Here is a 16,779-nt window from a genome sequence, read left to right on the forward strand (position 1 = left end):
CCACTGAGGTAAGGTAAATTTAAACTAAAATGTATTCTATCAGATGTCATTTCGAAACTAAGAACAAAGAACTGTTAGCTCATTCTGATGTGATGTGTCTGGTGTGTACAACTGATTCCTGTACGGGAGGAACATTCCAGTGTGTGTGGTTTGCTGACTCTTATCGAGTTTTTCTACTTCCTGCATAAGATGTATTCAATGTACTATACTAACTTTCTTGAATGTCGGAACGGAACACATCATACAAACGTAGTTTGAAGCATGATGAGAGAGTTCATTACCATTAATGTATGCAATGTAATCTAAGTACAGTTTTTGTTATATTACTAGTTACAACATATCACTAGTTACAATTTGAATCTGAATATAGTACTGAGCATCACAAATGCTTCACTTTGGATTGACAATGACAGAGTGATATTCAGTTTCAGAATGATCTAGATTGGTTAAGTACAACTAAGGAATTTGTCACTGGTAGTTGGTTTCACTAAAATAAAATATACAGCCCACTTTAATTAGGCATTGCTGTAGAATACACTGGCGTACAATAGTTCTGCATCACATACTATTTCTGATATTTTAGTGACATTATTTTTATGTGGGTGACACGCATTTTTGTCTAACACGCAAAAAACAATACCACACCTTCCCCATGAATGTGCTTTGTAATTCCACAGGTATGTAAGGTTAGAGCACAACTCAGAACATTTTTAGACTTATCTAGTCATCGTATCTTTATTGTAGTCTGTGAACTGGATTAAATGATCACTATTATGTTTATATTGCAATGTTGAACCTAATCATTTGTGAATATTGCAGAAAGTAGTGAAACATTAACTCTTTTAGCTTCAAATAGAACGGTTGAAAGTGTGCCAACGTGCTCAGGCAGTCACTGTGAGGTAATATGCCAGGGTTATTGTTGCTAAACAGGAAATGCTTCTTTGAGAAGTTGGATTACCACAGTACAGTTGTAGACGTTGGATCATGAGTTTAACTGGTGCTGGAACTGAAGAGGAAACCAACAGTAACCACCTGAATGGCGGTAGGTCCTCCTGCTTAACAGTATACATAAAAAGCTTCACAGGGAAACATAGATTTGATGGCATTGATCTTGCACAGGTTGCTAATGGTATTAGTCAGCTGTATGTATGTTCCACTGTGACAAACTGTTCACTGATGATTTTCAACAGCCGGGGTATACATTTGGTCTGCAGGTTAACTGTCATCTCATTTTATAACGCCAATTCCAATGAAGTTGGGACATTGTGCTAATCATAAATAAAAACAGAATACAATGATTTGCAAATCATGTTCGACCTATGTTTGATTGAATGCACTACAAAGACAAGATATTCAGTGTTCAAACTGATAAACTTTATTGTTTTGAGCAAATAATCATTGACTTCGAATTTTATGGCTGAAACACGTTCCAAAAAAGGTAGGACAGGGTCATGTTTACCACTGTGTTACATCACCTTTTAACAACATTCAATAAACGTTTGGGAACTGAGGACACTAATTGTTGAAGCTTTGTAGGTGGAATGATTTCCCATTCTTGCTTGATGTACAGAAGAAGAATCACCTTTTATTGTCATGAATATGCATGCATGCACATTAAATTTGTTCTCTGCATTTAACCCATCACAGTGAACACATACACATGTTAGTGGAACACACTGGAGCAGGGGGCAGCTGAAGCCCGGGGAGCATTTTGGGATATCAGTGTCTTGCTCAAGGACACCACAGCTGTGAGTCCGGGGGATGTTGGCGGATGGTCCAGTCAGGGTCTTGAACCTCGGTCCCCCACAGTGGCAGGCAATGATTTTAACCATTGGGCCACGGCTGTTTAAGCTGTGCAACAGTCCGGGGTCTCTGTTGTCGTATTTTACCCTTCATAATCCGCCACACATTTTCGATGGGAGATAGGTCCGTACTGCAGGCAGGCCAGTCTAGTACCAGCACTCCTTTACTACGAAGCCACGCTGTTGTAACCCGTGCAGAATGTAGTTTGGCATTGACTTGCTGAAATAAGCAGGGACGGTCCATGAAAAAGACGTTGCTTGGATGGCAGCATATGTTTCTCCAAAACCTGTATGTACCATTCAGCATTAATGGTGCCTTCACAGATGTCTAAATTACCCATGCCATTGGCACTAACACAGCCCCATACCATCACAGATGCTGGCTTTTGAACTTTGCGTCCATAACAGTCCGGATGGTTCTTTTCCTCTGGCCTTGGGGACACGATGTCCATAATTTCCCAAAACAATTTGAAATGTGGACTCGTCGGACCACAGAACACTTTTCCACTTTGCATCAGTCCATCTTAGATGAGCTCGGGCCCAGAGAAGTCGGCGGCGTTTGTGGGTGTTGTTGATAAATGGCTTTTGCTTTGCATAGTAGAGTTTCAAGTTGCACTTACGGCTGTAGCACCGAACTGTATTTACTGACATTGGTTTTCTGAAGTGTTCCTGAGCCCATGTGGTGATATCCTTTACACATTGATGTCGGTTTTTCATGCAGTGCCGCCTGAGGGATTGAAGGTCACCGGCATTCAATGTTGGTTTTCAGCCTTGCCGCTTATCTGCAGTGATTTCTCCAGATTCTCTGAACCTTCTGATGATATTATGGACCGTAGATGATGAAATCCCTAAATTCCTTGCAATTGTACATTGAGGAACATTGTCCTTAAACTGTTCGACTATTTTATCACGCACTTGGTCACAAAGAGGTGAACCTTACCCCATCTTTGCTTGTGAATAACTGAGCAATTCAGGGAAGCTTCTTTTATACCCAATCATGGCACCACCCCGTTCCCAATTAGTCTGTTGACCTGTGGGAGGTTCCAAACAGGTGTTTGATGAGCATTCCTCAACTTTCTCAGTCTTTTTTGCCACCTGTCCCAGCTTTTTTGGAACGTGTTGCAGCCATAAAATTCTAAGTTAATGATTATTTGCTAAAAACAATAAAGTTTATCAGTTTGAACATTAAATATCCTGTCTTTGTAGTGCATTTAATTAAATATAGGTTGAACATTATTTGCAAATCATCGTATTCTGTTTTTATTTATGTTTAACACAACGTCCCAATTTCATTGGAAATAGGGTTGTAGAAGGTTGCCGGAGGATTTTCTTCTACTTTTCATAAACAGTAGGTTTATGTTTTCTTGGTTCACGTTCAAAATAATTTTGTATAGATTTTGTGTTGTAATATTAGGGCTAGGCATTTTTTCCAAGTATTCATAAATTATAAATATAAATTGTTAATCAAGACAATGGTAAAGTTCAATCAATCACTGTATTGATTGCCTCGTAACTGACTGGAGACCCATTCAGTGTATAGTCCATATTTCCCCCAAAGTCAGCTGGGATAAATTCCATCTCCCTACGACAGAAAAAGATAAGCGGTATTGAAAATGAATGGATAGATAATTTATATATTCATCCATCCATCCATTTTCCTCCACTCATCCGAGGTCGGGTCGCGGGGGCAGCAGCTTAAGCAAGGAAGTCCAGACTTACCTCTCCCTAGCCACTTCGTCCAGCTCTTCAGGGGGATCCCGAGGCGTTCCTAGGCCAGCCGAGAGACATCGTCTCTCCAGCGTGACCTGGCCGGAACACCTCACCAGGGCGGCATCCGGAAGCCATCCTAATCAGATGCCTGAGCCACCTCATCGGGCTCCTCTCGATGCGGCGTGGCGGAGCAGCGCCTTGACTCTGAGCCCCTCCTGGATGACTGAGTTTCTCACCCTATCTCTAAGGGAGTGCCCGGACACCCTGCGGGGGAAACGCATTTTGGCCGCTTGTATCTGCAATCTTGTTCTTTGAGTCACGACCCACAGCTTGTAACCATATGTAAGGGTAGGAACATAGATTGACTGGTAAATCTAGAGCTTTGCCTTCAGGCTAAGCTCCTTCTTCACCACGACAGACCCATACAGTGTCAACATCACTGCATACGCTGCACTGATCTGCCTGTCAATCCCCCACTCCATTCTTCCCTCACTCGTGGCCAAGACCTCGAGAAACTTGAACTCCTTCACTTGGGTCAGGAACTCCTCACTGACCCAGAGAGGCCACTCCACCCTTTTGTGACTGTGGATCATGGCCTAAGATTTGGAGATACTAATTTTTATCCCAGCCGCTTCACACTCAGCTGTGAACCATTCCGGCCAGAGTTGGTGATCACGGTTTGATGAAGCCCTCAGAACCACATCATCTGCAAATCTCCACAACTCCATGGCCTCACCGAACCCCTCCCACGTCCACGTTTTGCCTCAGCGACCACCAAAGCTGCGTTCCGCTTGGCCGACCAGTACCCATCAGCTGCCTCCGGAGCCCCTCAGACCAAAAAGGCATGATAGGACTCTTTCAGCTTGACAGCATCCCTCACCACTGGTGTCCACCAACGGGTTCGCGGATTGCCGCCACGACGGGCATCGACAACCTGACGGCCACAGGTCCGGTCGGCCACCTCAACAATTGAGGCACGGAACATGGTCCACTCAGACTCAACAACCCCGCTTTTCTATATTTTCTATATGTACCCCGCGATTGACAAAGTTACGATTGTCCAACTCCGTCCTAACTATTTTCCCTCAGTTTCATCTTTTAGAGACATCCGATAATCGGGCCTTACCAGGAGTTATCAGACTCACCAGTATCAGCACAGATTCACATGATTTGGTTCACTAGCTGGAGTTTGCAGTTAACACTTACTCAACTGAACCAGACTATTTTAGTGAGTAACTGTCACGAATGGAGAGGAGTTGGACCCAAGAGCAGGCGGAGGCAGATAGGTTATGATGAACAGTTTATTATGGAAGGTAATGGAGGTAGTCCAAGGTGCATTGGCAGGCAGTGGCGAGGACAGGCGGCTGCTTTGGCGGCGTGGTGGCACGATTGACGTAGATCAGGAACACGGGGCGAAACACTGAGAAGGAGGAGAGACACAGGAGTCATTAAAGGGGACGAGGAATAGTGTGGCTTACGTGAGGGACGTGGGCCGTGGTACCGCTTGGAGAAGCTGCAATACTTTGGTGAGGATTTCCGGGATCAGGCAGGCTTATATGCAGGTGGTGACGAGGGCTGATGGGTGACAGGTGCGTGGCTTGAGGAAGGTGCTGGAAAGAGAGAGGGCAGGGGCGACAGAGGGCGCAACGCGCCACCCAGGCTTCGACAATAGTACTGCAGGGCAGTTCATGACAGTCCATAAATGAACTGAGTTTACCATCAATATTCTGATAATAATATTGTCTTTGTGATGTAATATACTGTAATAGATGCAAAAATTGTTGCTCTATTTTGTATGTCTAAAATGTTAGAACAAGATTGCATAACACCTGAAAGCTTCATTTAAAACACAAAGGGACGCAAAAGAGCCTGTGAGAGACGACCCAAACAATAGATGGAAGCACAGTTGTCAGTTTTGATTTGTCCATTGTCAAGAGACTCTTATGTTCTTGGACATGCAGTTACATCTCAATAAATTAGAATTGTGTCAAAAGCTTAATTTAGAGATGCACTACACACACACAGTAAAATATTTCATAATTTATTTTCAAATATATGTTTAATTTTGATGATTATGGATTTTCCCAAGTGTTTAATGAATCTGTATAATGTATCAGGACTTGAGTACTGAAATAAATGAACTTTTCTACCATATTCTAATTTATTGGGATGTACCTGTATGTCAAATACTGCATGTAGCGTGGGGTACTTACAGGACATTCCATCCTAAATACATTTATTTGTGTTAATTGCTTTCTTGCTTTGTAGCACAATAATTATTGTTTCTATTCCAATTCAGGGTTTTCAGGAGCTCACCATTTGGCAAAAAGCCCAGTTTTATTACCAGAGAATGCTTGAAAATGGAGGTATGCTTTCATTTGAATTTTCTTTTGGCACAAACATATTGTTAGGAAATGTTCTTGATTTACGTTTTTTTCTGTCTAGATAAGAGGATAGAAAACTGGCTGCTGGTCTACTCCCCGGTACCCGTCGCCTTTATAATTATGTGCTACCTGGTGCTTGTTTGGGTCGGGCCAAAGCTGATGGCAAAGAAGGAGCCCTTCAACCTCAAACTTGTCTTGATAGTTTACAATTTCACTATGGTCTGCCTGTCTGCATACATGTTGTATGAGGTACTGATATATGACGTTTATCCATTTATTCTCAACTCTCAACAAAAATGGAAACATAGGCGAACCCAAATAGGGGGGTTGGAGCAAAACATACAGACAACAAATACACGCCCCTTCAATAATATCAGAAAGAGTTACTGGTAGGTCAAATTCCTTTATTTTTGCTGTAGACTAAAAACAATTGAGTATGTAATTCTAAGGGTGACTATAAGGCAATAGATGAACTTTTATCCTTAGGTATTTACATCTGAATCAAACACAAAACCTAAAAGATACAGGAGCAATGTTCGTTTGCATCCACCACTTTTTCCTGTGAGCAAATATTGGAACATATGAATGACAGGGTGTTTTGTTACTGAGGTGTTGTTAGAATGATAATTCAAACACGATGTAGTCCGGAATGTCCCTACTCAATTTCAGATTTGTTTTGCCTTTAAAAACTACATTAGGATCATCCCCTTTCCGCCAAAAACCTTGGTCTCACGTCGTGACATATGCTCTGACCTCTTTGTTCTGGTCAGAACCCGAGCAGCAGCATTCTGAATGAGCTGCAGCTGTTTAATGCTCTAAATTGCCCGTACGTGAGTGCGAATGTGAGTGCGAATGGTTGTTTGTTTCTATGTGCCCTGCGATTGGCTGGCGACCAGTTCAGGGTGTTCCCTGCCTCTCGCCCGAAGCTAACTGGGATAGGCTCCAGCGAGCCCGCGACCCTTGTGAGGATAAGCGGTACAGAAAATGGATGGAGGGATGGACAACTGACATGCAGTGAACATTTAATTTCTTCCTCTTTTATTACTAATATATTAGATTCATATATACTGTATATATTGCCACTGTAGCCATGTTGTTCCATTTCCTGTTATTAAGCTGAAGTTGAACAAAACATAACTGTTCCCTTTATATTAGTGTTGCGTGTCCTTTCGTAAGGAAGACGTGAGAGTTGGGCTGAAAGGCAAGTTGTGTCTTTGCAGTTTACGGCAGCTTCCTGGATGGCTCGTTACAGTCTGCTGTGCCAGCCAGTCGACTACAGCGACAGTCTACTGGCCATGAGGGTAATACTGTCCCCTAAATAGCACACTTCTTTCCTACGTATCATCAGATTTTCAAAGTCTGCGCCTAATTTATTGCTAAATAGATTGACACGAGACTAATACTAATTCCATGTGTCCGACCGTGTTGTACAGATGGCCAGAGTGTGCTGGATGTTTTACCTCTCCAAATATGTAGAGTTCTGTGACACAGTGAGTATGACAGTCACATTATTGTTGCTGGTTTAAATGTGTTGACACAAATTAAGTGAGCAGCCATCTATTCATGCAAGTGGCTAATGCTAGTGTCGTTTCCCTTAAATCAGATGTTTTTCATATTGAGGAAAAAGAACAGCCAGCTGACCTTCCTCCATGTCTACCATCACAGCACCATGATCTTGAACTGTTGGCTGGGGTTAAAGTACACGCCAGGTGGCCAGTGTGAGTAAAAATACAAATCCTAAAAGCTAAGATTCAGTATGTACCGATGTACTCATTAGGCTATGTCCTATGTGCCCAAAGCTTTCATGAGTGGCCTGGTCAACTCCCTGGTTCATGTGGCGATGTATCTCTATTATGGTCTTTCAGCGTTTGGACCACGTATGACCAAATATCTCTGGTGGAAAAACTACCTCACCATCTTACAGCTGGTTAGTATTAATGTATCAGTGTGTATGCTTCAAATTTTCATAAACTCGGCTTATATATATATATATATATATATATATATATATATATATATATATATATATATACACACACACACACACACACACACACACATACACACACACACACACACACACACACGCACACACACGGTCATCTCTTTTGCTGGTGTATCTTCTCCTGCCACATTTTGTCCTTCCACTAGATTTTCCATTGATATGCTTGGACACAGCCCGCCTCCTTAGCTAGGAACCTTTGTGGTTTACCCATCCTATGGTGGGGATCAGTGATGGTCTTCTGGCCAGTTGTCAAGTCTGCAGTCTTCCCCATATTGAACCCAACTGAGACAATTGAACCAAACTGAGGCAATTTAATGACACATGGGGAAACCCGCGCAGGTGCTTTGAGTTTAGTAGATGATTTGTGTGTGACACTCCGTTTCAAACATTTATGCCCTGCAATATTTGGGTTGATTTCTTCATCTGGTGAAATGTTCAGGTTGGGAAGCCTAAATTATGTGCAAATGAACAGATAAATACTTGAACATGTTTAAATTGGGGGCCCTGAATCTATAATTTATGAAAGTTTAACTTTTTGAATGGAATTATGGAAATAAACTTTTCCATGATATTACATTTTTTTGGAAATATATATATATATATTTTTATATATATATATATATATATATATTTTTTTGGTATATATATATATATATATATATATGTATATAGTTGCTCTGTTAAATATTTGTATATATATGTGTGTGTGTGTAAATATTAAATACAAATGTTCACTCTAAAGGTTTTGGGTGGAACTAAATAGTTTCGATAGTATGCAAATACACACTCCCAAAAAAACAGAAGTACCAAAATAAAAGTTGTGTATTTTGTAGTGTCAAAAACTTATACAAAACATGTTATACAGGGAACTGAACCATTAGACAATAGATTTCAGGTAGCTAGTTCGGAGAACTTTATTTGATGAGTACGTTGAGTGCTTAATGTCAGTTTTCTGAAGAAGTCTTGCCTCGCCTCTGCAATGGGTTATGGCTGAGTCCACCTTCAGCACTGGCCAACCAAAGCAGAAAGCAGCCATTCGGTGTGGATGTTGCAGGGCAGGTGCTGGGAGCGCAGGGAGGAAGAGGGAGGACAAATGACAGAAGCAGCCAGAGACTGCTGCGTCATATTGGCTCGTCGGCCTCAGACTGCTTGCTCGCTGGCTGCGAGAAGGCATGCGCACATGAACACTCGAGGTGGACTTGGGAAAATAAGTGGGAAGGAGGATGAGGGAGAAAAAAAGAGGATGAAAAAGAACCAGCGACCGTTCTAGAACAACAGCAGCAACAGTTCTTTTGGGTGGATGTCGGCTCTCTCACAGCCGGCGAGCAAGCATTCTGAGGAGGGCAGGCCAGATACAGTCATTATGGATGATTAGAGTTGCCTGCACAAAGTAAACATAGTCTATAGTTCCTCAAGGAGCCATTGTTCAGTTAGGGAGTTATCAATTATTAGCCCATATGCAAAATGAGGTGTACTGCTTGTCTCGTAGCTTGGTGTGTGACTACCTCCTGATTAGGTGGTCATTGTTCTTATAGTCGCAGTGGCAGCTCGACGCCACTAACTCCTGGACCATCTGTTTTCTTTTGACAATGCTGACTGCTGCAGTTTGTCTTCTGTATGGCAGCGTCATATAGGTCAGTATGGAGGGCCGTAGCCATTATGTAACAATAATTGTGGTGACCCGCAAATAGTCTTCATTGACAGTTGGCTGCACAATTTCATGACCTAAAGCTGTGTTAATACTTGTGTATTGTTGTTTTACTTTAGTTTTTTTTATGAGGCATTTTCTGAGGGGTATGGGATGGTGTGCATATTTTGGATATATCCACTGTATTTTGGCATTTACAGTATTCTTTTGTATATAGAGACATATACTGTACATATATACAGATAGATTGATAGATTTTAGGTGTTGTCTTGGCTTTCCATGCCTTTTTGCCTCCCTTTCTTCATGCGTTTAATACTTTTTCCCTGTTCCATTTCACATCTTTACACACAACTTAAGTTTCTGATCTTATTTATTTATTCTTTCTTTGTATGAATGGATTATTTGGGTTGGACCCAACATCTGGTGAAATCTTCAGGTCTATAGTATATTTAGTGAGAAAAATGGTGACGTGTTAAATACGTATTCCAGCTGCTGTATACACACACACACATACATAATGTCTTTACTATTATGTGTCCCAGATGAAATTTCATGATTTGCAACATGTTTTCTGAATATTCTAATTACATATTTGGATATATAGGATGTTTCTCTTATTTTTTAATATGCCCTTTCTATGAAAACTAAAGGAAATGCATCTTAGTGTCTTCAGAGTTCCTTGTGTTGTTTATTTTACAAATGGTCCTTCTATGTCACTTAAGCCGTCTTTACCGTTAATGGCACAAGAGGGCGCCTCATTATGTTGTTGCAATACACCAGAGGGAGCTGTGATCTGAAGTGCTAGGGTGTGGCAGCCATTTTGCATTCGTACAATAGCAGATAGCAAAATAAGCATGGCTGTTTCAGTATGGGAGGCATTTACACATCTAAAACCAAGGCTGAATTAAAAAAAATGCTTAATTAGATAATTTTTTTTTAAAACTCTGCTTTACCATTATTAGTTGAATTATATAGGTATGACCCATATATACTGATAGAAATAAAATCAATAATATATTCTCTATTCCTTAATGCTCTCCAACACAACACGTATTTCCAGCCTACTCTTGAATCTCATCTTAATCAGGTTTATGAAAAAAGGTTTGCAATTTAGTCTCCCTCAATAGGAGCAATGCTACGGCAGATTTGACATGGCTCACTGCTACACAACTACTGCAAGTAAACACATGCTCCATAATCATGGTATACAGCCATATGTAATATCCGTATACGATGTGATACAATACGATAAAACAAAACAAATAAGGCACTGCACAAATTTCACAGCAAATGTTTACAGCAAATGCTGTAAATGTTCTGTACTGATAAGAAACCGATCTTACGCCTTTGTCCTTTGTAAGTGATGGGATTTTAGTCATGACTTTGTTTACGATTTCATACATTTCCCCTGTTTTCTCTCTCTTTACAGCTTCAGTTTTTCCTGGTAACCATGCACACTGTTTACAACTTGTTCGCTGACTGTGACTACCCTGACTCCTTGAACTTGTTTGTGTTTATCTACGCTCTCACCCTCATCGCACTCTTCAGTCATTTTTACTACCACAGCTACCTCACGTCGAAGACCAACCTAAGGAAATGTAAGGAGTGAGAAAGAAAAATGACTTTTATATGTGCACGAAGGAGAGAATGGGTGAGAGTGAGTTGAAGTTAGTTTAATTTGAAAGGGATGTGCCCTACCCAACAGCTCATCTCAGGTGTTGTTGTTTCATTCATTAATAAATCACACAATTGTACATCCAAAATGAACAAAGACATGATCAGAAGCTCGAAAAACCAAACCAATAAATGTTTGTCCTAACACCAACAAAACTTGTCTGTGTTATAACTTTGGTTGACACTGTTTAAACGGTGATAACATTTCAAACCGTGTGTTAACATTTCAGATCTTAATTATCATTGCTCCCGTGTTTAGCATAATGCTTGTGTGTTTTCGTTGAGTTATTAAATCCAGCTGAACCTAAGTTGAGGGTGAAAGACACTAATGGACTGACAGCTGTGCCAGCCAATCAAGTGGGAAAGGCTGGCCACATTAACCAATTGTGACCGAGGGAAGGATCCCTCCTACTACATCTATAAACCAGCAAACGGGATGGATGGCAATTGTTGCCAAAGGACCTGAAACCTTGCAGGCAGTGGCGGATCCTCACCAGACCACATACTGGAGGACAGATGCAAGAGCATTGGAAGTTGTGTAGATTGCCGACTTTTCACGCTTCTTGGTGTGACTGGAGATGCGTGGCGGTTACCATGGACTGCATATGAGAGGGCTTTTGCTCAACAGCAGATGTGTTAAACAGATCTGGCCTGCCACATCATTTTAGGTGGACCGTGAAAGCGAATTGTGTACATCAACTTCCATGATTCTTGATCAAATCTGTACCAAAATTTCAAATTGTCATATGTAAAAAATAATGATAAATAGCAAAACATTTTTTGGTGTTGTTACTAAACCTCTTTTGACAGTAACTTGATCAATAGTTGAACAAACTATTATTCTTGATTCATTTTTTTTTTTTTTAAAACTACTTATCCATCTTTTTTTTCTGTGTGATATAATAACATGAGGGGATTAAACATTTATCAGAATCATCTTTCTCAGAATCATCTTTATTTGCCAAGTATGTCCAAAAAACACACGAGGAATTTGTCTCCGGTAGTTGGAGCCGCTCTAGTACGACAACAGACAGTCAATTGACTGAGAACACTTTGGAGACATAAAGACATTGACAAAAACAGTCATTGAGCAATAAAGGGTTGCTAGTTATCTGGTAATGCCGGTACAAATTATTTATATTTGTTTGACTATTGTGCAAAAAGATGCAGACCTCTAGCACCTAGAGCAGTTCGAATGACTAATCTTGCAATAGTCCGGTGCAATGACCATTGTGCAAAGGGCGCCGAGACTTCAAGGAGTGCATGCGGTTTAAAGTGACGAGTAGTGCGATCATCTGGGACAATGTTGATTGTGCAAATGTTGCAGAGATTTGACACCCCTGCTCTACAGGCTGCCATATTTATCACAAAAAAAAAAAAAGTAATTGTCCTTTTGACTTTCCAGGCGGTCATATTCGCTTGTTCAATGTATTTTTTGTTTTTTGAGAACCTCAATGCTTGTGATTGATTGATTAAGTACTATCCACCCCCGCAGTAAAGAACCCATGGGTGGTCATTTGGTGATTTGACAACCACGGGCAGTTTTTGGCAATGGGCAGACAGCTGCTAAGAACTGAAGGGTGAAGATCGGCTTTTTAGAAAAGTGGTTTAACAACTGCTTGCTTGAAATGGGATGGCACACAACTAGAAACCAATGAGCAATTGATGATTGAGAGCAAATATTGGACAAACAGAGCTGAAAACATATTTGCACAATATCTAATGAACTATCATTGATCTTCATTGTATGCATAAGATAGCGGGAAAATGGTGGAGAAATGATCAAAATAGCCTGCTTGTACAAAAGTACAATATTCAGGAGGGTGAAATTGTTTAAAGGCATTATGAACATTGGAACTGTACACCTCCAACAATGCTGGTTCTCCTTAACGATGCTTTCATTTCCCTTCACAACGTCACTGTGCGCTGTCGGCTGCCATTTACGGTTTGACGCTGGCCTGCTCGGGTCAGCAGTATGAATTTCTAAGTCACGGAAAAATTTCACCCACTGAAAATGGCTCAAAAGCACATTTTCCAACCAAAATACTTTTATCATTGAAATGTCCGCGCACGCACACACCCACACACACACACACACACACACACACACACGCACTACCGGATCATCTGTTTTCTTTTTTTCTTTTCGTAAAACTGATTGCTCGTTTCTCTTCTGTTTGGCAGCGTCATCTAGCTCAGTACGGCGGCTGACCAACATTGTGTAACAATAATTATGGTGACCTCAGTGGTGACCCGCAAAACTTCTTCAATGACAATAGTTGGCACAATTTGGTGACCTGAAGCTGTGCCTGTGTGTGTGTGTGTGGTTATGCATCTGACCTGGGGTGTAGCCATAATTTCAGAAGTGTGGGGTGAGGGGTGGGGTTGCGGGGGCCAGGGGGACAAATTATCCATGAGTAAATTAACTGCTGTGAGCAAACGATCACCCTCTTGCGTTCAACTGTTCGCATTCCACTGCTCCTCTCCAACAAGTGAGACTGAGGTCAATAATTCCCAAATACGTAAGTGTATGTGACCATCGGGATTATAAAAATGCCTAATGTATAGCCAGTCCAATTCACTCATTCTGAACTTTCAGGTAAACACATGCTGTTATCTATCAACATGAATAATAATTAACACAATGAAATACAGTATGACAAATACAAACAAATAGGCGACAAATTCTTTGGACCAGTTGAGCGACATTAAATCTGACCGTTTACTGTATCTACGTAGGCATTCTACACATATTTCAAAGCATGGCTTTTATATTTTGCAATCAATCACAACTTGATTATTGATGCTGTAGTAATACCCAAGTTTCAATCTATCACAGCTGATCCCTGCTGAGTGCCTCTCTGCAACTCAGACATGACTGACTTTCTGACACCATCACTTTGATTATTCCTAGATAGCAAATCGAATGAAGGGGTAATAATAAGTAATGTTTTGGTCCAACTTGTCCATTCCATTCATGTTCAAGTTGTTTGCAACAATACATTCCAGTGTGAGCTCGAGAACCTTTTGTTTGCTTCCCCTTTGGCATACTTTAGCTGCCTCCATCTTGTCTTGGTGGCAGGTTGTTACCATTTTGACCAAACGCTCCTTTTACCATGCCAAGTTTTTTCCTCCACACCCAAGTTGAATGTCGTGACCTGTGATTACCTGAGGTTCACCCCTATTTTTCCTCGGCGTTCCACAAACATTTGTCTGTGCTCCCATTAAACTCTCACTGAAGAAAATGAAGTTGTAAAAGTTGTCCATGTATAGCGTTTATCCATGACCAGGAAGACTTTCAAAGTGTGCAAACACAGTTTTCCGGCAAAGCTTCCCCCAACATAAGGTCGTATGTTGAAGCACTACCCTGTCATAATCGCCGTACCTCAATACATTAGTATGACGTTGTTGTAAAATCGGTCTAGTTTTATTGACAGATGGAGCAGGGTGAGACTGCAGGCCAGCCTGAAGGGTATTACCATAGGTGGGTAGAGGAGCCAAACATTGTACTCCGGTAAGAGTACTGTTAATTTAGAATATGATTCAAGTAAAAGTAAAAAGTAGTCATCCAAATATTTACTTGAGTAAGAGTAAGAAAGTACTCAATGAAAAAGCTACCCAAGAGTAACTTAAGAGTAACCAGATTTTTAAAATCAGAGCATGAACATCAAATCAAATCAAATAATTAATAATATATGGGAGTCGACACGCACCTGCCACCATTTAAATTTTTAACTGCCCAAAAACCAACAACACATGCATTGGGGGGCGAGGGTTCAAATTCCGGCCCCACCTGTGTGGAGTTTGCATGTTCTCCCTGTGCCTGCGTGGCTTTTCTCCGGGCACTCCGGTTTCCTCCCACATCCCAAAAACATCCGTGGTAGGTTGATTGAAGACTCTAAATTGCCCGTAGGTGTGAATGTCAAAATGTCAAATGACATTAGTGATCACGTTGTATTGGCCGCAACGGCGCCCTATGCGGAAGTTGAAGATGGAGTCTAAAAATAGATGCGCACACACAAGAATGGATAAATAAAAGTAGCGAACGGCATGTCGATCATTGTAAAGGAGTAAAAGTATTGATCCTTCTTCACATAAATACTCAAGTAAAAGTAAAAAGTACAGTGCATTTAAAGTACTCTGAAAAGTACAGTTTATTGAAAATGTTACTTGAGTAAATGTATTGGGTATTAGAGATGGGGAACGTGCAGCAGGCGGTGGCGTGAGCAGGAGGATGGCTTGGCGGCGTGGTGGAAGAGCACCGAGGACGAGGAAGAACATGGAAATCAGAACAATGCGAATAAGGCGTGGATTACGTGAAAGTATTAGGCTGCTGTATTACGGTTGAACGTTAATACTCTGGCGAGGGTTTCCAGGATCTGGCAGGCTTTTATGCAGGCAGAGATCATGACGGCTGATTGAAAACAGGTGCGTGGCCAAGGTGGTGCTGATTACAGGGAACGGCGAGAGTGGGAGAGAGATTGAGAGAGGGGTGGGGAGGGGGGGGGGGGGGCAAAGCGCCACCCAAGCTCCAAAACAGGAACCAGAAGGATAGCTCATGACAAATGTGCTAATTAAAAATTTTTTATTTTTTTTTGCACACCGTTAAGAGAACCAGACCACATACTGTACATGCAAACATGCAAGGATAGATGTTAGAAGGGAAAAAAATAGGATTGATGTTATTTTGTTTCTAACAATCCACTGATGCAAGAACGAACCCACCTAAAACACACACAGCTTCATATGCTCTTGACAAATGCCTCATAAAAACACAAAAGGAACAACTTCACTATACACATACATATGAACACACACATAAACTAAGCTCATGTACAGAGAGCCTGGCTCCAGGCGCTGCTCCAGGCTGATCCTCGCTGAGTGCCTCTGTGCAACTCAGGGATGACTGACTTTCTGACACCATCACTTTGATCACTTTACGCTTTTGTAGCCATACAGTACATTGGGGTTCGTTATAATGTTTTGTGTTACGTTTCCTATGACGGCAAGCAGGTTACCTATGCAAGACCACATTGCCTGATGATGGTGTCAGTTCAAATGTTTACAGACAAACAAAGAGAAAAAAATATATCGTCCAACACTGAGATGTGAGTAACTTTTTATTTTCTTGGATGGTTCTAATGAATGATGTTGTGTCTATCTCCTTGGCAACAGTGTTTGGTGAGAAGCAGACAGACGATAATTAATAATCAGGTTGGAGTGAGATGACGTACAAGTGCTTGAGAAACCGCCTCTGCTAAAATAAGAGCCAGAGAGAGCGACAGAGATACACACTTTTTAAACTGGGACATACACACATGTGTACAGACATAATTGCTGATAGTGAGAGAGGTTTGGGAACGAGAGGCTGACAAGTGCGCTCAAAGGTAAGCCACTGTGTTGTGTCGTACAGTGAGTGTGAACAAGAGGCTGCGGCAATCGCAGTGTCAGGAGTGCACTTGACCACCGATGAGCTAGTGTTAATCAGTCAGCCAACCTGCTAGTTGTTCCTTTTCAAGTGTGGCTGTGTGTGTGTGTGTGTGTGTGTGTGTGTGT

General features: G+C 41.4%; 1 protein-coding gene across 2 annotated transcripts; it reads left to right on the forward strand.

Annotated features, from left to right (window-relative positions):
* The first annotated feature begins 935 nt into the window (after positions 1 to 935).
* Positions 936 to 12,038, forward strand: LOC133411607 (elongation of very long chain fatty acids protein 4-like). 2 transcript variants are annotated; one of them, XM_061694172.1, is made up of 8 exons: positions 936 to 1,042; positions 5,812 to 5,878; positions 5,958 to 5,995; positions 7,117 to 7,197; positions 7,330 to 7,386; positions 7,500 to 7,614; positions 7,696 to 7,823; positions 10,979 to 12,038. In XM_061694172.1, the coding sequence occupies exons 1-8, from the start codon at positions 1,037 to 1,039 to the stop codon at positions 11,156 to 11,158; spliced, it is 672 nt and encodes a 223-aa protein (XP_061550156.1). In that variant the 5' UTR covers positions 936 to 1,036; the 3' UTR covers positions 11,159 to 12,038. The 2 variants fall into 2 exon arrangements, with proteins under 2 accessions (XP_061550156.1, XP_061550155.1); XM_061694171.1 differs by having other exon boundaries at positions 5,958 to 6,145; positions 10,979 to 12,037.
* The last annotated feature ends 4,741 nt before the right edge of the window (positions 12,039 to 16,779 follow it).

This window comes from Phycodurus eques, chromosome 13, assembly GCF_024500275.1.
Source record: "Phycodurus eques isolate BA_2022a chromosome 13, UOR_Pequ_1.1, whole genome shotgun sequence".
Classification (NCBI taxonomy): Eukaryota; Metazoa; Chordata; class Actinopteri; order Syngnathiformes; family Syngnathidae; genus Phycodurus; species Phycodurus eques.

Coding starts and splice junctions, on each gene's coding strand:
- LOC133411607 (XM_061694171.1), top strand. Junction 7,387..7,499: donor ATGTAGAGTTCTGTGACACA/GTGAGTATGACA, acceptor CCCTTAAATCAG/ATGTTTTTCATATTGAGGAA. Junction 7,615..7,695: donor GTACACGCCAGGTGGCCAGT/GTGAGTAAAAAT, acceptor ATGTGCCCAAAG/CTTTCATGAGTGGCCTGGTC.